This window comes from Podarcis raffonei, chromosome 8 (assembly GCF_027172205.1).
Source record: "Podarcis raffonei isolate rPodRaf1 chromosome 8, rPodRaf1.pri, whole genome shotgun sequence".
Taxonomy (NCBI): Eukaryota; Metazoa; Chordata; class Lepidosauria; order Squamata; family Lacertidae; genus Podarcis; species Podarcis raffonei.
The window spans coordinates 87522134-87544197 of NC_070609.1; the positions used below are offsets into that span (position 1 = coordinate 87522134).

General features: G+C 47.3%; 1 protein-coding gene across 1 annotated transcript; it reads left to right on the top strand.

Moving 5' to 3' along the window:
* The first annotated feature begins 9007 nt into the window (after positions 1–9007).
* On the top strand, positions 9008–20854 carry LOC128420007 (pulmonary surfactant-associated protein C-like). The gene is made up of 6 exons (XM_053401341.1): positions 9008–9129; positions 12695–13021; positions 14700–14837; positions 17099–17200; positions 18902–19013; positions 20714–20854. Exons 1-5 carry the CDS (start codon positions 9067–9069, stop codon positions 19007–19009), a joined length of 738 nt encoding a protein of 245 aa, XP_053257316.1. The 5' UTR covers positions 9008–9066; the 3' UTR covers positions 19010–19013; positions 20714–20854.
* Positions 20855–22064: the final 1210 nt, after the last annotated feature.

Here is a 22064-nt window from a genome sequence, read left to right on the forward strand (position 1 = left end):
ATATATATATATATATATATATATATATATATTCTTTGAAATGTACAGTTTAATACTTTTTCTATTATTTGTAGCCTGCTTTGCAGACTCTTGTTGTCTCCTAAAGAAGCTAGCAATCTCTTTGAAATGTACACTTAATACTTTTTCTATTATTTGTATCCTGCTTTGCAGACTCTTGTTGTCTCCTAAAGAAGCTAACAGGATTGCTGCCCTGTACTTACTTATGTGTTTGCCGTGTACATTTATGAACGTTTATTTTATATTTGGGACCTTTGAATTCTTAACTCTAAACTCTGGATTGATAACATTTTGGGAATCTTCCAGAACGGCTAATTCTATTGCTGGGAAGGACTCAGTGACCCTGGTCTATTTTTGGAGAGAGGGTGGTATGGCGTTGGGGGCAGATGAGATGGAGCTGCTTGGCAGTGGGTGTGTTGCATGCAGAAAGCATACGCTTCAATTCCCATGACCCACCTCCTTCAGTTACTAGTTTCTTGGGGTTGGGGCTAAATCCATGATGGGTCAGAGAAAAATGAGCGGCGGCAGGAACCAGTCAAAGCAAGGCAGATCTTAATTTTACTGTTGTGACAGAGTTTCTCACCTTACATGTTGCATGGAGGTGAAGAGCCAAGACAAGTGTGTGTAACAACTTTTAAAGACTTGAGAAATTGCCAATAATTATAATTATAATAATTTATTTTTTATACCCCCCCCCAATCTGGCTGGGTTTCCCTTAGCCCAGAGGTTTTGGACTTTTTTGAGTCCACGGCTCCCTTGACCAACTACATTCTTCCCAGCTATGTCACCCCTTGCCAGCAGAGCTGGCATCCTCTTGTCCTTTTTCTGTCTCCTTCCTTTGTGCAGTGTTCCTCCTTCTCCTCTCCCCTCTCCTTAGGAGTCCTCTGGACAGCCGCAGCTGCCGCCCCTTCCCTAAAGAGAGGTGCCTCCGCACGCTTCCCCACAGGGGCCTGGGAAGCACCCCCTGGCCAGCTCCAGAGGCACCCTTCACTTGGGGAGCTTGTAGCCAGGGGTGCTGCAACAAATAGCTGCACAAGCCTTTGGGAGGCAGAGATGCAAGAAGCCATGGGGGGGGGGGAGAAAGAGGGACAGAGGCCAGTTTTGCTTGCGGCACCCTTGACCATCATTCAAGGCACCAAAGGGTGCCACAGCACCCTGGTTGAAAACCACTGCCCAGGTTGAAAACCACTGTTGAAAAGCATCATACATGCATCACTGAAAGAGGCAGTCTTGTCTCCTGGCTTGTCTCTTGTCATGATACCAGACAATGTTTGCCGGTTGCCCTTTCCTGACCACTCTGAGCCTTTCCCTTGAAATGGTAAATACCTCAGTTCTTGAATCCATTGTCACAGATCTACCCCTATTTATGTGAGAGGTTTATAGCTTTGGAAGGATTTGTAAGTGAAAAGAACTACTGGGAAAGGTTTTTCCTTTAACTGCAGAGTAAATATCTGGGGTCATTAAGAGGGCTTCAGGATTGCTCTGTGAACTCAAAGTGTCTTTTTTTTCAGGGAATATTTTATAATTTTTGCATGGTGAAGGATTGTTTTTTCTCTAGGGTGCGTGTCTGCTAAGTGTGCACCTTAAGATTTGTGTAACACTCATGCCAACTTTGGTTGCCCAGCGCCTGCAAGCCCCCTACTGTGACAGCATAGAATGCATGCAGTTGTGTGTTTTTTAAACCCCACCAGCAACTGCTCACCGGGAGCAGAACTGAGCAGCTTCTGTGAGTGAAGTGAAGAGCTGTTTCTCAGAAGGGGAAACCCTGGGAGAGACTAGGGTTCAAATACCTCCTTACTCAGCTATGCAGCTCACTGGGTGACCTGGGGCAGGTTGTCATCCGACCTGGCCACAGTGATCCATGCGACGGTAATCTCCAGGCTTGACTACTGTAATTCGCTCTACACGGGGCTGCCCTTGAAGCTGTCCCAGAAACTCCAGCGGGTGCAGAATGCTGCAGCGAGGCTCCTCACAGGGTCTCTGCCATGGGAGCATATTCACCCAGTGCTTTTCCAGCTGCACTGGCTCCCGGTAGAGTACAGGGTCAGATTTAAGGTGCTGCTTTTGACCTTTAAAGCCCTTCACGGCCTAGGACCCTTGTACCTACGGGACCGCCTCTCCCGGTCTGCCCCACGGAGAGCCTCAAGGTCCATAAATAGCAACACCCTAGTGGTCCTGGACCCTAAGGAAGTTAGATTAGCTTCAACCAGAGCCAGGGCCTTTTCAACACTGGCTCCGGCCTGGTGGAACGCTCTGTCTCATGAGACCAGGGCCCTGCAGGATCTGATTTCTTTCCGCAGGGCCTGAAAGACAGAGCTGTTCCGCCTGGCCTTTGGCTTGGAGCCAATTTGATTTCCTCCCTCTCTTTCTTTTTTCCTTTCCTTCTCCTCCTGCGATGAGGCTACATTTTAATATTTTAATGTTTCAATATTTTAATGTTGTATTTTAATTTTGTTTTTAAGTTGTAATCATTCAACTTGTTTTTATTGTTGCTTGTAAGCCGCTCTGAGCCGGGCCTTGGCTGGGGAGGGCAGAGTATAAATAATAATAATAATAATAATAATTATTATTATTATTATTATTATTATTATTATTATTATTATTATCTTGTGCTCCTTGGAGTAAAAGATGGGATATCAATTCAGACACCCTCAGAAGGTGGTGGACTCTCCTTCTTTGGAGGTTTTTTATACACAGAGGTTGGGTGGCCATTTGCAAGGGATTCTTGAATTGGATTCCTGTTTTGCAGGCAATTGGACTAGATGCACCTTGGGGTTCTTTCCAAATCTACAATTCTATGATTTTGTTTGTGTCATTTTATTGATTAGATAGGAAACCCTTTCGAGACTGCTCTGAGATGCCAGGTTGGATATAAGCGCCATAAATGAGAAAAGAGAGAGACACGCCGGCCTGTGAATGACCCCAGGCAGCTGGCAGAAGGACTCGGACATAGAGGCAGAGGGAACCTGGAGGCTTCAGGACGAAGTTGCTGTTAAGCACTGGACGCAGTGCCGACTGGAAAAGGTGAGTGGCCGTCTGCAAGATCTTACAGAGCTCATGAGAAAACTTATTTTGAGTCTGTACTCTGAATAGTGACACCAGGGACCTAGAAGGTGCAGGGCTTGTCAGTCCAACCCCTGCACAGACTCATCAGGGCTGACCTTAAGGGAATTGGAACAATTGGGCCAAATTGGGCCCCTGCGGGCTGCTCCTAAAGGGGCCCCCACACCAGGGAAATCTAGATGGATCTTATTTATATCTCTGAGATTTTGCAGACTTTGGCTGTGAACTGGGGCCCTACAAAAAAACCCTAAAGTTGGGCCCCACTTCTTCAAATTGGGCCCCCACTGGCTAGCCCTGAGTCTCATAGTTGCTGGGCCTGAGTTTCCCTGCCCTTGCATGAAGTCTTGGGTTTCCAGTTTTGAGAGAGGGGAGACTGTGGCACTGGGGAGATGGCAAGCTGCTGAGGCCCCCTAGATTTAGAGGCCCAAGTTGCCCTGCCCTCGCATTAAGTCTTGGGTTTGCAATTTTGGGAGAGGGGAGGTTGCCTGCTGGGGAGCGGGCAGGCTGGCCAGGCCCCCTAGATTTAGAGGCCCTAGGATTCAGCCTACTTAGCCTATACATAAATCTGGCACTGGCTATGTCCTATACAAGAGCAGGGCCATCTTAACCATTGGCACTAGGGGTGCACGGCACCAGGGCGCCGGGCTCTGAGACACCAGGCCGAGTCCGGGGCTGAGCATTGGAGTCCGGGGAAGAGCCGCCGACAGTCAAGCGGAGCAGAGCCCGTCGGAGTGCCACCGGCTCTTCTGCTGCAGGCGGCTCTTCCCCAGACTCCAACACTCACCCCTGAACTCGCGCTGAGCCGCAGCAGCAGAAGAGCCCATGGCTCTCCAACAGGCTCAGCTCAGCTCGGCTGCTGGCTCTTGCCCCAGCTGCATGGCAGCTAACTGCTTTGGCGCTGCACCCAGAGTGCCGTGTAACGTTGTGGTGGGATCTGCTGCGTGCCGACAGCACTGAAGTCAGCAACAAAACCCAATGAGTAGGAGCATACAGATCCTGTCTGGAGATGTTGCCTCTGATGCCGCTTGCATTCCCCATCGTTCTGCACTGGCACCCCATGTTGGATGGTGCTGGGAGCGTGCGCTGACAGCCAAGGAACCCTTTAGCTTGGCACACGCAACAGGATGCGTTGCACAGTGCCCACAATGTTACACGGCACTCCGGGTGCTTCACACGCAGCCAAAACAGTTAACCGCCATGCAGGAGGGGGCAGCAGGTGGACAGCATGGCGACTGTGCATGCTGCCCGAAATTTTGTTCCCCCCCCAGCATGAAACCCATACCCCCCTTCGTACACCCCTGTGCCTGGGGTGCTGGCACTCCTTTTGGTTTGCGCTGGGAGTCCCTGTGTCCCACAACCGTTCTAAAGGTTCTAAAGGTAAACAACTATTTCTTTTAAAAAGTCAACAACTTTGGGGTCCCTCACCCCTAAAAAAAGGTCAACAACAAACCTCTTCTGACCAGCAAGTCCTAGGCTCTGTGGTTTAACCCACAGCGCTACCCGCGTCCCTAAAGTTAAGATACTGACAGGAATATTATCTGAGAAACCATAAACTTGTTAATGTTTGTAAAATAAACTTGGTTTCTTGGTTCACTTTTAACAGCTGACTGGACTCAATGTTTTACCAGAGAGTAACTGGTTGGTGGCAGCAGGGAAGCGAGCACAGTGGTGGCACAGGGATCAATAGACCATTAAATGTCCGGGGACCCTGTGTGATCGCCACACCTCTGAACACCAGTTGCTGGAAATCATAGGGAAGGAAAAGGCTCCTGTGCTCAGATCCTGCTTGCAGGTTTCCCAGAGGCATGGGGGACTAGATGGGCCCTTGGCCTGATCCAGCAGGCCCTTCTTGTGTTAAGGCCTTTTAAAAAACACAATATAACAATGCAGCCTATTTCTGGATCGCACTCAGAGTGGGGAGCAGGCATTTGGTGATGTTGTAACAGTGCTTCAATCGTCAGCTGCCCTCTCTGGAGGGTACCCTCCTTGCTGCACCTCGTAAGCATCACCCTCTTGGCAGGAACACCAGGGAAATTTAGTGGGCAGCCCATCAGGATTGGGGAGCACTTAACCCAATGGAGAGGGTGGGCTCAAGGAGGGCACAGGCATGGGTATAAGGGCCCTCAAGGATCTCCTTGAGGGTTCGTTGAAGCCTTCCCAGAAACCCAGGCCAGGACCTTGTGCTAACAAATACACCTAAGAACATGGGCATATCCAATTATGCAGTTGGTTGGATTCAGAAGAGCAAACACTTTACCTCTATTCTTCTTTGTATAATTTTTTATTAAGTTTTTCTATTTCATGTTTTAGACTATTCATTCCAACAACCTTAAAACCTGGTCAAAGGCCTGGAAACGATGCCTTATGAGGAACGGCTAAGGGAGCTGGGCATGTTTAGCCTGGAGAAGAGGAGGCTAAGGGGTGATATGATAGCCATGTTCAAATATATAAAAGGATGTCACATAGAGGAGGGAGAAAGGTTGTTTTCTGCTGCTCCAGAGAAGCGCACACGGAGCAATGGATCCAAACTACAAGAAAGAAGATTCCACCTAAACATTAGGAAGAACTTCCTGACAGTAAGAGCTGTTCGACAGTGGAATTTGCTGCCAAGGAGTGTGGTGGAGTCTCCTTCTTTGGAGGTCTTTAAGCAGAGGCTTGACAACCATATGTCAGGAGTGCTCTGATGGTGTTTCCTGCTTGGCAGGGGGTTGGACTCGATGGCCCTTGTGGTCTCTTCCAACTCTATGATTCTATGATTCTATGAAATATCACTCACTTCCCTCCTTCTCTTTCCACGGTTCAGTTTGCTTGCCATAAATCCCTGCATATTTTACATAAACTAAACCATTCAGTATTCCATTATTTGTTGTTATTGTTGTTTAGTCATTTAGTCGTGTCCGCCTCTTCGTGACCCCCTGGACCAGAGCACGCCAGGCCTTCCTGTCTTCCACTGCCTCCCTCAGTTTGGTCAAACTCATGTTGGTAGCTTCGAAAACACTATCCAACCATCTCGTCCTCTGTCGTCCCCTTCTCCTTGTGCCCTCCATCTTTCCCAACATCAGGGTCTTTTCCAGGGAGTCTTCTCTTCTCATGAGGTGGCCAAAGTATTGGAGCCTCAGCTTCAGGATCTGTCCTTCCAGTGAGCAGATCCTGAAGCTGAGGCTCCAATACTCAAAACTTATTTACACTGTTGAATTTATCTTAATGCTGCCAATTTTTTTAAGTGTACACAATTTCCCCCCCCCATATAGTCAATAAACATTTTCCAATCTTCTTTAAACATGTGTTCTTCTTGTTCTCTTATTCTATAAGTTAAGTCTGCAAGCTATGCATATTCCATCATCAGTTTAAGTTGCCATTCCTCACTCGTTTTCCATTTTACACTTTACCTGTTTCCAAGCCCCTGAGAAAGGACTTGTGGAAGGGCTGTCTTCAAGCTCCTGTAATCGGCGCCTTTGGAATTGGTTAGAGGGGCTGGTTGAGGGGCACAAGGTCAAGGCCAGCAGTGAGAGCAGAAAGAGCAGCAAAGTCAAGAACATAAGAAGAGGCTGCTGGATCAGGCCAATGGCCCATCTAGTCCAGCAATCTGTTCTCACAGATTAGATGTCCTAACAGGAAACCCACAAGCAGGATTTGATCACCAGAACACTTTCCCCTCCTGGGGCTTCCAGCAACTGGTAATCAGAAGCATTTACTGAGGCAGAGCATAGCCGTCATGCTTAGTAGCTGATGGTAGCCGCTGCCCAGAGCCATCTTTCCTATTGGGCTTACTGGTACGTTGTGCCAGGGCGCTGGCCTCTCAGGGGCGCCCCAGTTAGTGGGGGGGCTGCGTGGCTTTGCCGGCGACCTCCCCTTTCCCTGCGCGCCCGCCAGCTGTGCCCCGTCAACCATAAGGCTGGGTGGCAGGGAATGGAGTAACTGTGCCCCTGAAGAGCCAGGTGCGCAGCCTGGGAGTCATTTTGGACTCACAGCTGTCCATGGAGGAGCAGGTCAATTCTGTGTCCAGGGCAGCTGTCTACCAGCTCCATCTGGTACGCAGGCTAAGACCCTACCTGCCCGCAGAGTGTCTCGCCAGAGTGGTGCATGCTCTGGTTATCTCCCGCTTGGACTACTGAAATGTGATCTATGTGGGGCTACCTTTGAAGGTGGCCCGGAAACTACAACTAATCCAGAATGTGGCAGCTAGACTGGTGACTAGGAGTGGCCGCCGAGACCACATAACACCAGTCTTGAAAGACCTACATTGGCTCCCAGTACGTTGGTGCTGACTTTTAAAGCCCTAAACAGCCTCGGTCCAGTATATCTGAAGGAGCGTCTCCACCCCCATCATTCTGCCCGGACACTGAGGTCCAGCTCTGAGGGCCTTCTGGCGGTTCCCTCATTGTGAGAAGTGAGGTTACAGGGAACCAGACAAAGGGCCTTCTTGGTAGTGGCGCCCGCCCTGTGGAACGCCCTCCCACCAGATGTCAGAGAGAAAAACAACTACCAGACTTTTAGAAGACATCTGAAGGCAGCCCTGGTTAGGGAAGCTTTTCATGTTTAATAGATTGTTGTATTTTAATATTTTGTTGGAAGCGGCCTAAAGTGGCTGGGGAAACCCAGCAGATGGGCGGGGTATAAATTATTATTATTATTATTATTATTATTATTATTATTATTATTATTATTATCCCTGCAGAGGCTTAGAATGCAAGCTGCACCCCACCAACTATATGGCGATCTCTACAGAAGGTGGACAACTCTGGGAAACGGGGGGGGGGGGGCGGCTGCCAGAGGGATTTTTGCACCACGGCAATGGATATGCTTAAGATGGCCCTGCCGCTGCTTCTGTGAATTTGTCCAATTTTTAAAAAATCATTTTAATGTTGACTTTTAAATTGTTGTAACCTGCCCTGGGACCTTAGGGTGAAGGGTGGGTAATAAATTAAGATAACATCACCATCAACAATAACTTCAGGGTTGCACCGCTCTGCTCCCTGGAACAAATAAGAGAACCTGATCTCTGCTAAACAGTACGGAACCCTCCCTGGGAATAATGAAGAAATGTCAGAAGAATCATGCTGGACAAGAGACATCAATGTGGAGACTTCAAATTGCTGGATTTCCAACTCCCATTTCCCCTCCTCATTGACTGTGCTGACGGAGGATGATGGGAGTTGGAGTCCAACCAAGAGCAAGTGGAGTAATCCATGTGACCTACTCCTGAGACTGGAGGCTCCCTAGCCCAAAGGCTCATGGGACGAGGCTGGCTTGTTCATTTATTCATTTACTTATATTGCATTTCTAGCCCATCTTTTTCTCCAAGAGCTCATGGTGACGTCCATAGCGCTCCCCATCATTTAATCCCCACAGCAACCCTGTGAGGTAGGTTAGGCTGAGAGGCAGTGACAGGCCTTCAAGGCCACCCAGTGAGTTTCATGGCCAAGGGGAGATTTGAACCCTGGTCTTTCTTCCAAGTCCGGCACTCTACTCTAACTGCCACACCACCATGGTTTCCCAAATGATTTCGAAATGATTACTTTGAACATTTCAATCTCTTCAAGAAAGAGCTGGTCAAGGAGATGAAAAGAGGGCACCTTAACCATGAGTAGATATGTTCGTCATGAGGACAAGGTGGCCCCATCATAAGGACCTCACTTAAGTCCTCAGGAGACCAATGTTTGCAGTTATCTAAACCACAAGAGCTCTGTTCCTGGGGACAAGAGTCCTCTGAGGTGGCTTAATGGCAAGGACTTCCCTGGCCACTTCCGTGGAACTTGGCTTTGAAGTATGAAGGGGTGGTGGTGGAGAACTAGGTTCTCACACCCAAAAAGCCAAGTGAAGGTCTGGCTCTCAGCCAGGTCAGCAGCCTGGAGGACTCACAGCCCACCTGGGTCACTGCCCCTCTAGGCTGCCACATATCTCTCTCTCTCTCTCTATATATATATCTGACATGCTCCCTTCAGAGAGCAGGCTGGGAGCAGGGATTGCAGACACAGGCAGGCTATGGAGATCAAGGAGACGATGGAAATTGTCACGCAAGAAGCTCTGCTCCGAGCACCAGCAGTGGTGAGTCCCTCCCTGCATTGAGACGGGAGTCTTTCTTTTCTTTTCTTTTCTTTTCTTTTCTTTTCTTTTCTTTTCTTTTCTTTTCTTTTCTTTTCTTTCTTTCTTTCTTTCGTTCTGAAAATAAATATTCTGATTTTTAGGCTGTTGCATACGCGTGGTATCATGTTTATTATTATCTGCATTCTTCAAAACAAGAACTTTATTTCTTAAGCTGCAAATGTAACAAGGCAGCGGCGATAGAAACAATAAGAACATTCCACCAATCCTAATTTAAATGTATACGTTTATCTAGGCAGCTCCAAAAAGGTATCTAATCAAGACCGAGGACTAAATACGTCATTGGAAATGCTAGCTTTATATTTTTATTGGGTTTTGCGAGATAAATGAAACCACGCATCACATTTTACAAACAATAACAACAAAAACTAACATACAAATGGGGAAAGTCAGACCTGAAATGCCTATGTATGAATCAATCAATCAATCAATCAATCAATCAATCAATCAATCATAGAAGTGTAGAATTGGAAGGGGACTCAAAGGGGTTCTCCAGTCCAACCTCCTGCAATGCAGGAATTTCAGCGAAAGCATCCATGACAGATGGCCATCCAACCTTTGCTTAAAAACCTGCAATGAAGGAGAGTCCACAATCTCCTGAGGAAGTTGACTCCACAATGTTATACAGGTAAGTATAATCGTATCTGGATGTTTAAAGTGTTGTATTCCTCCAGAAGTCCACATGTCTTTTTTCAGTCTAGGTTAGGGTTACCAGACGTCCTCGTTTCCATGGGACAGTCCCCGGATTTGCGAATAAGTCCCTGGAGAAATTCCATCCCCGGAATGTCCCCGGATTTCATCTAATGTCCCCGGGAAACGCAGCAGCGGCCGTCTCAGCAGCCCGGAGCAGTTGGCTCTGGCTGGCTTCAGGAGCTGCTCAGAAGTCCCCATATGATGGTGGGGCAGGGGCTCTAAGATGCAGCTTCCGGGCTGCCTCTACCTTCTCTGACCCCAGCAACTAAGCTGTGAAGGGAGGCCTCACATTGCCTATCAAGCAGGAGGGGGCAAGGATCTCTCAGTTAGGCAACGGGAAGCCTCCCTTCCCAGTCGAGGGATCCCCACCCCCTCCTGCTTGCACACAATTAGGAATGGGATTGAGGATGCTCCAATGGCCTCGCCGCCACTGCTCTCGGCCCTCCTTCTCCACCTTCCATGCCTGACCCACAGTGCACTGCTTCCCCACCACCACCACTGAAGAACCAGGGGCTGCCCAGGCTCATGGAGAAAGGAGATAGAAATCTTGGACAAAGAGAAAACATGGTGGTTGAGGTCAAGGCGGCGGCGGCCCCTCTGCCACCACTATCGCTGCAGCATCAACATCCCGAATGTGTAGTATTTATTTATTTATTTAAAGTGTCCCCGGATTCATTGAAAAAAAATCTGGTAACCTTAGTCTAGGTAAGGAGTCCTGCAGCTTCTTTTCCTTTCATGACTCAGAGGTCTTCACTGAAGGTTTTTAAGCAGAGGCTGGATGGCCACCTGTCAGGGATTCTTTAGCTGGGATTTCCTGCATTGCGAGGGATCAGACTAGATGACTCTAGGGGTCCTTTCCAACTCTAGTTCTGTGATCTACACTGCAGTTACTACAGACTTCAGGGTACCTTTGTAAATAAGCAGCAGTGCAGCTTGGGCAACCGAGAAAACAAAGACAACTTCAGGTCAGTCTTAGAGTCTCCTGCGTGTTATAAGTAACACCGGCTTCCCTTAGTTGCACCCACTTACAAGGGAGTAATCCCCACTGAAATCACTGGGACTTGCTTCTCTGTTGGCATGTACAGGTTTGTGCTGCTAGGGACTCAGGAAATACCGTATCTTTCGCTCTATAGGACGCACCCGACCATAGGACGCACCTTGTTTTAGAGGGGGAGAACAAGAAAAAAAAATCTCCCCCTCTGCTCAGCGCCCCTTCAGCGAAGCGGCAGGAGAAAAGGAGCCCCTTCCATTTCTCCTGCCACTTTGCTGAAGGGGCGCTGTGCAGCTCTCCCTCTCTGCTGAAGCCAGGAGAGTCTTGCTCTCCAGGCTTCAGCAAAAGGAACCTGAAGCCTCCAGAGCGCAGCCGGACCACCCGCTGCGCTCCGGAGGCTTCAGGTGGCTATCCCTGAAGCCTGGAGAGTGAGAGGGGTCGGTGCGCACCGACCCCTCTCGCTCTCCAGGCTTCAGCGAAAGCAACGCGAAGCCTCCGGAGCACGGAGGGAGCAAGCGCTTCGGAGGCTTCGTGTTGCTATCACTGAAGCCAAGGAGCCTGCACTCGCTCCATAGGATGCACACACATTTCCCCTTAACTTTTGGAGGGGGAAAAGTGTGCCCTATAGAGCGAAAAATATGGTACTTGGTCTTGGCTGAGGATTGTGCAAAACTGTGTTGCAATATCTCGTATCCATTCTACCCATTTCTTCCAGGGGGCCTCCAGACATCCTTTTCATTTCACAGTCATGATGATTTGTGTTTGTGATGCTCCCTGGGTGGTCACACACAATCCCGCTTTCAATACCGTGACATGCCACTCCAATCTCTGAGCGATGAGACAATCCAGGTTTAGCTTCCTTGGAATGAAGGTCAGGCAAAGACTGTGGTGCCTTTAGAATATATGGTTTCATTTACTTCTGAACAGAAGACATTCACACCCAAACAGATCTTGCATCTCCTTTAGTCACAGCCTTGGATCCAGTACGGAACAAGCAGGGCTCTGTGCCACCAGTTCCCAGCCTTCTCCCAGATCATCTCTCTCTCTCTCTCTCTCTCTCTCTCTCTCTCTCTCTCTCTCTCTCTCACACACACACACACACACACACACACACACACCCTGGCTCATTCTTTTGGGATGCCGATGAAGACCCTCAACTTGCCACCTATGGTCATATTGTCTTACAATAAACCAGTTTCACGAGATTTTGAATAAATGTGCAACTAATCGTTGCTGTTTTGAATTTTATCGTGTTATTTTCTTCCTTAGTGGTTAACATAAACTGTTATGTTCAGTCAATCAATCAACCTTTATGGGCATACAGAGAAGACTGGAGGATATGAATCGAAACGTAAAATTGGCATCTGTTCACAGGAGGAGGTGCTTTAAGATAAAACTATACAGGCCTAGTAAGGTTAAAAAGTTCCACTCAGGTCTTATGACGACGTAGTTTCATGGCATGGGTAGGCAAACTAAGGCCCGGGGGCCGGATCCGGCCCAATCGCCTTCTCAATCCGGCCCGCAGATGGTCCAGGAATCAGCGTGTTTTTACATGAGTAGAATGTGTCCTTTTATTTAAAATGCATCTCTGGGTTATTTGTGGGGCATAGGAATTTGTTCATATTTTCTCCCCAAAAATATATAGTCCGGCCCCCCACAAGGTCTGAGGCACAGTGGACCAGCCCGCTGCTGAAAAAGTTTGCTGACCCCTGGTCTAGACTGACACACACTCCAACCCAACTTGGCATTTATTTGGGATCTGTGAAGCACCTGAAAACTAGTCTCTGCTTGTATCACACCCACTTCTCTCTCTCTCCCTGCAAGGACTACCATGCCCTGGACCCGGAGTTTGTGGGCTGCCCCTGCTGCGGCTGCTGTGACTGCTGCGGCTGCGACTGCTGCGGCTCCTGCCCCACCTGCTGCGGCTGCTGCCCCAACTGCTGCCCCAGCTGCTGCCCCCCCAGCTGCGCCTGCTGCTGCCGCTGGTGCTGCTGCCTGCCCAGGCTCCTGCTCCATCTGCCCAAGATGCCCAGCTGCCCCGTGCACATCAAGAGGCTCCTGATCATCGTGGTGATCGTCGTCCTCATCGTGGTGATCATTGTGGGGGCTCTTCTGATGGGCCTGTACGTCACCCAGGCGCACACGGAGGCGGTGAGCAGAGCAGGATGCTATGGGGCGTTTAGGGCAGGTGTTGCGGGACACCAACCAGCACGGCCAAAGTTCAGGGGTGGTGAAGGTTTTCAGGGGGTTGACCTAGGTGACCCTTCCAACTCTACAATTCTGTGGTTCTATTTCCCCCCCCCTCATTTTTTTTTATTAATTTTCCAGATTTTTTTTTATTTATTTAATTTTTTTAAAGAATATTTATTAAGTTTTCCAACTTTTTAAACAAACAAACAAACAAAACAAACAGAAACATTAAACAAAGGCATAAAATTCATAAACCATACTTTTAAATAACAAATTTCTCAGACCTCCTCATACTTCTCCTTCTTGTATCCCAATTAAGATTATTTGTTCAGCAAATCCTTCATTTAAAGCATTACAGCTTATAACATTACCTTATTTTTCAAACTCTTTTCCCCCCCGTGTATGTTCTTATATATCATTGCAGCTAGAAACCTCTCAATTTCAATCCAACACCATCTAACTTTCTTAAATTTTACAATGTTTCCGTAAATAGTCCTTAAATTTTTTCCAATCTTCTTCAGAATTTTTTTAAAAAACAAACAAACATACATCTCCACCGCAATTAAACCGATCTTCATAACATTGTTAAGTGACTTCCTCGTATCCCCCTGGTTGAATTTCAGTGTATATCATTTTAACGGTTTTCCAAAACCTAAATTCTTAAAAATTTAACTTAATCACTTAACACCTTTCTTTCTTAACCATTCAACTTTAAACATTAGTTCATCACATTACATATTTAAATCCTAAGCCTATCTGGTAATTGCGAGCTTTCCAATTAAATTAATTTAACATGTTTAAATAAATAGTCTTTAAATGTCATCCATTCTTCCTGGTAGTCCTCCTCCTTCTGGTCGCGGACTCTTCCAGTCAGGTCAGCTAGCTCCGAAAAGTCCATCATCTTCACCTGCCAATCTTCCACTGTTGGTACTTCTTGTGTTTTCCAATTCTTAGCTAATAAAATTCGAGCAGCAGCTGTGGCATACAAAAATAATTTAACATCTTTCTTGGGCTCTACAATTCTGTGGTTCTAGGCCAGGCATAGGCAAACTCAGCCTTCCAGATGTTTGGGGACTACAACTCCCATCACGCCTAACTAGCAGGAACATTGGTCAGGGATGATGGGAATTGTAGTCCTCCCAAAACAGCTGGAGGGCCGAGTTTGCCTACGCCTGTTCTAGGCTGTAGTACCAACAAGATCAGGATTAGGAAAGGTGTGAAATGAGCAGAGCCTAGGACAAAATGTTGCAGCGTGATGTGTTCCTGTTCGAGGCTCCAGCCCGCCATGACCTTTTCCAGGATATTCCATTATATATCCTCCCCTGGTTTTCTGCCTACCTGTCCTCCAACCAGCAGTGAAAATTCAGTGTCCGCTAAGCATGCTTAGTTCCTACCCACCAGGGAGGGGACCGTACCTCCGCAAACTGTGGGGTTCTCCAAGTTTGATGATACTTCCAGCCTTTTGGCACGGATCGTAATCTTTTAGCTACAGAAGTCTAGGCCCTTGGTCAGTGAGTTTGCTAAGGATTGGGGCCCGCAGCAAGGCAGGGGGTGCTACTCCTGGGAGTAATTGTTGCTACAGGATGCTGGAAAGAAGAAGAACAAGGCACCTCTTGTTAACACACTCCATCACTTGCAGGTTTTGCAGATGACCATCGAGGGCCTGGAAGGAGGAGACTCGCAGCTGAACCTCCCTGTCAATATGGAAGAAGCGGCCACTTTCTACGTCAAGGACCAGACTAACGACCCAGCCACAGTCATTTATGACTTCAGTAAGGTGAGGGGCAACTGGCAAGGGAGTTGTGCCACATCTACACCGCACCAGGGCATAGCCGACTTCCGCCACATCAGGCTGTTTATACTTTGCTTCTGAATGCTCAAAAGCTGAGCCACCATTCGCCACCCCACAGCATTTGCCGCCTGAGGCCATCACCTCACTTTGCCCAATGATAGGGCCAACCCAGGCTGGGCGGGAGCCAGATTCACAAATGCATGTGAGAGAATTTTAAGGAGAGTTTTACCTGGCAACTTTTAGCTTTAGCACAGAGGGATTTTACAGTCTGAGCTGACCTAGAAAACGAAGCCACCTTCCTTTCAGACATTGCCTTTTTCTTTCTTTCTTTTCGGTGGCAGGACGCACTGGTACAGAGTACTGGCCCACACCCACCCACACCCCCTTTTTGCTGTCCATGGTAGTCATTTTGGCCTAGCATCCACAGTATTTTTATCAAGGTGTGAGTATAACCAACACCTCCATTTTTACAAAAAAAAAAACAAACACCAAGAGCACACCCATTTCCATGCCATCTGTAGCCAAACCTGAAAACTGGTACAAGAACCTAAGACAGGTATGCCCAACCTTCGGCCCTCCAGATGTTTTGGACTACAATTCCCATCATCCCTGACCACTAGTCCTGTTAGCTAGGGATCATGGGAGTTGTAGGCCAAAATATCTGGAGGGCCGCAGGTTGGGGGTGCCTGACCTAAGAAGAGGCTGCTGGATCAGGCCAATGGCCCATCTAATTCAGCATCCTCTCCCCCCCCCCCCGATACCGCTTTATATTTTTAATAAAAATCTCATAGTGGTTTACAGCATATTAGATCAAGGGTCAACATGGCAGGCCAAAGGGCAGGGGAGCGCGTGCCCATACACAAATTTCTCGCGCACTTCTGGGTCAGAGGAGCACCGGAAATAGCTTGTGCGCATGTGCACGGGCCTCCTCCAACCCGGATGTGCACCGGAAATAACGCTTGCACATGCGCAAATAACGCTTGCACATGCGCACAAGCTATTTCTGGTGCTCCTCCGACCCAGAAGTGGACAGCCGCGCAGCACAGCGCCAGTAAGAGTGGGCAGCGGCAGCGGATGGTGGGGGTCGCTGCGGGCTGGCTAAATGAGTCCCTCGGGCCTTATCCAGCCCACGGGCCTTAGTTTGGGGACCCTGTATTAGATCAATCAATCAATCAATAAAACAATAGCCGGGTGATGTTCCTCCGGCCTCATGAGGAGCCTCTTCAATTGGGCTGGGTGAGTGTGAGCCACAGTGTGTCACAGTGACCAACCAGATGCCCCAAAAAGAAAACCACAAGCAAGATTTGATCACAAGAGCGCTTTCCCTTCCTGTGGTTTCCGGCAACTGGTATTCAGAAGCATTGTTGCCCCTGACTGTGGAGGCAGAGCAGAGCCATCCTGGCTAGGAGCCATCAATAGCCTTCTCCTCCTCCATGAATTTGTCTAACCCTCTTTTAAAGCCATCCAAGTTGGTGGCCATCCTGTGGGAGGGAGTTCCATAGTTTAACTTTGTGATAAGAAGGACTTTCTTTTACCTTTCCTGAAACTTCCATCGTCCAGTTTCATTGGACACCCGCAAATTCTAGGGCTATGAGAGAGGGAGAAAAGCTTTTCTCGTCCACTTCCCCCCTGCCTTGGCATCTGACTGTGTACATACTGCAGAATATCTTTTATAAATATATATATAATTTTTATCAGTTTTTCAACATATCATTTTCAACAATAATTAAACGTACTTTTGCATCTTATACAATTTTTGACTTCCATCAATCACATCTGAAAATTTTCCAATCTATTCAACTTAATTTACATTTCTTATTTTCACTATTACTTTTAAATCTCATAACTAATATCTCTTTTCTTTCTCTTCTTTGCGATATTTCATATATTTCTCCTTACAAAACTACTTGTAGTCCTACTAGCATAATTTGTTGATTAGAGTTGCTCTTCAAATAATTTGTATATTTCTTCCAATCTTCTGTAAATTGTATAAGATGTAAATCTTCTGTAAATCTCTGGTCCTGCAGGTTTCGAATCCTTCCTGTCATTTTATCCTATTCTGCGTAGTCCATTAATTTTGTCTGCCATTCTTCTTTCGTTGGTATTTCTTCTTGCTTCCATTTTGCATTACCCAGTGTAATACCTTTGATATTCTGCAGAAGCAATGGAAGCATACTGCAGAATATCAAAGGTATTACACTGGGTAGTGACATATAACTGAAAGCACCTGCTCTGTCTGCTCCCAGTTGCTGATTGGCTACAAACCTTGGCCCGGACACGCCTGCTATGTCACCAAGATGGACAAGGAGAACATCCAAGGCCTGGACATGATCCTCAAGGAATTCCAGGTGAGGGCAGGAACCTTGCTGAAGGTGGAAGTGGTTGGAAGAAGAGCAGATGCTGCTCCATTTGGGCAAGGGGGGGTCCCTGCCCCACAAAACTCGCTTCCCCCTAACTTACAGCCAGGCCAGGGGGGTAGACCTGTCTGTCCATTTCCTTTGCTTCAGTGTAGCCCTTTGTAGAACTCAACAGGGAAGAGGAGGGGTGTGTGGACAGAAGTGGGAGGAGTCTGCTTTGCCTGTCGTTGGCTCTAGCGCCACCTGCTGCTGGCCTCCCTGCCTTCCGTCCCATTAGCTCCAAGGAGCACCAGCCACCGCTGGGTTAGGAGCTCTTGGACCTCCTCATCCAAAAGCCTTTGTGGGTTGAGGGTGGCAAATGCACGGTAGGCAGATGATGAGCAGACAGTGGTGGAGTCAGAGACACGCTCACTTCTTCTTCCACGGGACTCTTCTTACAAAGGACGGCAAGGCAGTTGCAGTAGTTCATGTGCTGGTGACATCAAGACTGGACTACTGCAGTGCGCTCTATGTGGCGCTTCCTGTGGCGATCACACAGGGTCCCTGGACCGTCTATTGATCCCTGTGCCACCACTTTATTTCTCGCTGCCACCAATCAGGCCCTACCTGGTACAATACTGAGTCCAGTCAGGGTTAGAGGTAAAGGTAAAGGGACCCCTGACCATTAGGTCCAGTCGTGGCCGACTCTGGGGTTGCAGTTCGAATCCCTGTGACAGGGTGAGCTCCCGTTGCTCAGTCCCTGCTCCTGCCAACCTAGCAGTTCGAAAGCATGTCAAAGTGCAAGTAGATAAATAGGTACCACTCTGGCAGGAAGGTAAATGGCATTTCCGTGCGCTGCTCTGGTTCACCAGAAGCAGCTTAGTCATGCTGGCCACATGACCCGGAAGCTGTATGCCGGCTCCCTCGGCCAATAAAGCGAGATGAGCGCCGCAACCCCAGAGTCGGCCACGACTGGACCTAATGGTCCCTTTACCTTTATCCAGATGTGTAGAAAATTGGTGCAAGTTTTTATCTGCCCGTTGTTACTTTAACTTTTCAGAAGTCTTAAATTATTGCTGTAAATTTTTTCTTCATGATAATTTTATTGTTTTATCTTTTTTCTAAACCTCTCTGAGGTGTTATTATTATCGATTTATTTATTTCATTAAATCTATACACTGCTTGATTGTTAAAAAAAAAAAGCTCAAAGTGGTTTACAAAAAAAAGATAAAATAGTAAAATCAAGAAAAAGAATCACAACCCTTCTTTAAAACTTGCAAAACTTAAAATACTCACCTGTAGGACTATAAATCATTTAATGTGTTAATGCAAATGGAATTCGTTAAAATTGCAGGGTTTGTTATTCTGACCGGAGTGTAAAGGAAATTGTAAGATTTTGGAACGAGAAATATAGTAAATCATCAAATCATCATGCCGGGGGCCACCTAAATTATATAATTTGGCTTTTGAATGATTGGTATTTTTAATGGTATTATCATTTGGCATTGTTATAATGAGGCTTTTATTGGATTATTGCAATTGAAAACTAATAAGAATTATTTTCAAAAAAAAAGTTTAAATACTAAAACAGATTAGCATTACCTCGACTTTCTAAGCATCTGGGTGGGCTTGTCTAAACAGGATTTTTTTTAGCAAGCACCAAAAAGAGTACATTTATTCATGAAATACAAAATAACCTCGCCTGTCTTCTAGACTTCTCTGAGGGAGAAGGAGGCAGTCCTGACAACTCTGGTTGATCGCTCCATCCTGGGCACCACATTTAACATCCTCTGCAGTCACGTTCCAGTCTTTCAGACTTAGCGAGGTGAGTACTGAAGAAAGGTGTGGATTAGAGATTAGAGATGCTCAGAAATTGAGGAGGAGTTATAACTTCATGCCATAACAGCTTCCACCTAGACACACTAGTGCTGTGCTGCAAATTTCTCTGGCCCTTTCCCGTTTTTTAACCATTTCTCTGTTAACAAGTGAAATATATTCAGAGCCGAGAGTGGATTTCATGCTCTTTATTCAGCTCATAGTGGTGAGGAGGAATGGAAGTTCCCCCAGAATGTCTGCTTTATATACATTATTTACACAATGGGCTCCACGTGATTGGCTAATTCCGGGATTCACCTGTAGGCCAATCAGGTTGCGGATTCACTTCCACCTGGAGCTGGATTGGGTGGCTCCTGTGGACCAATCAGACTGCTGCATTCTGGATCCTATTGTTCTAGGACCAATCAGACTGCTGCCTTTGGATCCTATTCAACTCAGTACATAACGACAAGAAAGGAAACTGATCCAAGGGGAGAGAAAATATCAGTGAAAATCTTGAGTGAGGGGTGCAGGGTTAGGGGTCAAGCTTCCCTCGTTTCTGTGTCAGCCCAGAAACTGTGAGTGTCCCTTTGGTCGTCCTACAAATGATCCCACCCATGGCCTGTGGCTGCCATCTTGTGGGCCTCTGTTTTGGATCAGGAAATGTAGGCACCAGGGGAGGCTGCAGGCGGCTAGAGGAAGGAAAACTCTCAAACGCCCTGAGACCTGTGGGTATAGGATAGTATACAAATTTAAAATAATAATAATAATACCCCAACTTTGGCAATGTAAGAATCATAGAATTGTACTCTGTGCTGCTTTCAGCATATACAAAAACATAATAAGACATTAAACAGAAAAAACATCCCTATACAAGTGGTACCTTGGTACTCAAATGGCTTGGCCCTCAAACACCGCAAACCCGGAAGTAAATGTTCTGGTTTGTGAACACTTTTCAAAAGCCAAACATCCGACACGCCTTCCACTTGAGTGCAGGAAGTTCCTGCAGCCAATTGGAAGCTGCGCCTTAGTTTTTGAACGCTTTCAGGAGTCGACCAGACTCCTGGAACTGATTAAGTTCAAGAATCAAGGTACCACAGTACAGCGCTGCCTTCAGACGTCTTCTAAAGGTTGTATAGTTACTTATCTCCTTGACATCTGATGGGAGGATGTTCCACAGGGCGGGCGCCACTACCGAGAAGGCCCTCTGCCTGGTTCCCTGTAACCTGGCCTCTCACAGTGAGGGAACCACCAGAAGGCCCTTGGCACTGGATCTCAGCGTCCGAGCTGAACGATGGGGATGGAGACTCTCCTTCAGGTATACAGGGCTGAGGCCATTTAGGGCTATAAATTCAGCAACAACACTTTGAATTGTGCCTGGAAACATGTAGAAAATGGAAGCCTCTTTCGCAGGGGTTGAAAACTCCCTAGAAATTGGAGGACAGATTTTGGCACATCACAGCAAACATACACGCCCCCCTCCATATGCTCACAAGTCTATGGGCCCACAAGCTAAGCACATGTACATGTATCAGTTGGGACTTGCCTGTTGCTGGAAACCATAAGAAGGCAGAGAGATCTTGTGTTCGAATCCTACTCGCGGGCTTCCCATAATGGGCATCAGGTTTGCGGCTGTGAAAACAGGAGGCTGGACTAGATGGGCCATTGTGCTGACTCAGCAGGACTGTATTGCTTTCTTCTGCCTTGCAGGTACATGCTGGAAGCGCTTCAACTCTCCGGAGAATTGCAAGAATGCGGCTTCCCCTGGACTTCCCTTGCACAGAGCCCATCCTCAGGTGGCTTTCTGGGTTTTTGCTTCAGGAGGCATCACACAGCTAATTCTGTAAGAGATTTGACCTATGGTGGCTTTGGACATTATTGAGGGGCACAACGGCAGGAAAGTGGCTTCCTGGGTTTCTGCTGGGGGTGGGGGAAGAAATCTGGTTCACTCTGCATTTGAATAGGAACCGGCTCAGTTCACACAGAATCCAAAACAGCCTTTGAAATCTGCACTTCTCTGAAGTTTGCAAGGAAATTCTCCAGCCAAGATGTGTGCACAAAAATATATATCTGTGGCTTAGGAGAAAAGGCGCATTAAAAATGCGTTGTTGTTGTTTAGTCGTTTAGTCGTGTCCGACTCTTTGTGACCCCTGGACCAGAGCACGCCAGGCCCTCCTGTCTTCCACTGCCTCCCGCAGTTTGGTCAAACTCATGTTCATAGCTTCAAGAACACTGTCCAACCATCTCATCCTCTGCCGTCCCCTTCTCCTTGTGCCCTCCATCTTTCCCAACATCAGGGTCTTTTCCAGGGAGTCTTCTCTTCTCATGAGGTGGCCAAAGTCTTGGAGCCTCAGCTTTCCAGTGAGCACTCAGGGCTGATTTCCTTAGGAATTGATAGGTTTGATCTTCTTGCAGTCCATGGGACTCTGAAGAGTCTCCTCCAGCACCAGAATTCAAAAGAATCAATTCTTCGGCGATCAGCCTTCTTTATGGTCCAGCTCTCACTTCTTTACATCACTACTGGAAAACCATAGCTTTATCTATACAGACCTTTGTTGGCAAGGTGATGTCTCTGCCTTTTTTTTTTTTTTTGCTTTTTTTGGTGGAAACAACATACAAGAATGCATTATATTAGGAGAAATTGCTTGCAATTATGTGTTTATTGAGCAAAATTGCATTAAAATTGTGTGTATATGGGGAAATGCCCATTAAAACGGTGATGAGATTTTGTGAGGCCCCTTAAAAAAATAATATAAAGGGCTGCAAACGGATGTGGAAATGGGGAGAAATGAACTTCAGATTAAATATGGGAAACCAATACTGACAGATTCATCCATCCCGAGTTTATGCTTATTATTAACACCTCAAGGTGGGAGCACAAAGGCAGTCCTGAGTGTGGGAGGGGAGTGAGCCCCCTAGATTGCAGGCTCACTGGTGCAGTTATGAATTTCAGTGGCCACGCCAACATGCCCAGGTGCCTGCTCTCTCTCTTTCAGGGCCCAGGGCTCCCCTCCCTCTTCTTGTTCTTATCTGGACAGCAGAAAGCCCAACTTGCTCTTGC

Coding starts and splice junctions, on each gene's coding strand:
- LOC128420007 (XM_053401341.1), top strand. CDS start 9,067: ATGGAGATCAAGGAGACGATGGAAATTGTCACGCAAGAAGCTCTGCTC. Junction 13,022..14,699: donor CCCAGGCGCACACGGAGGCG/GTGAGCAGAGCA, acceptor CATCACTTGCAG/GTTTTGCAGATGACCATCGA. Junction 14,838..17,098: donor TCATTTATGACTTCAGTAAG/GTGAGGGGCAAC, acceptor GTCTGCTCCCAG/TTGCTGATTGGCTACAAACC.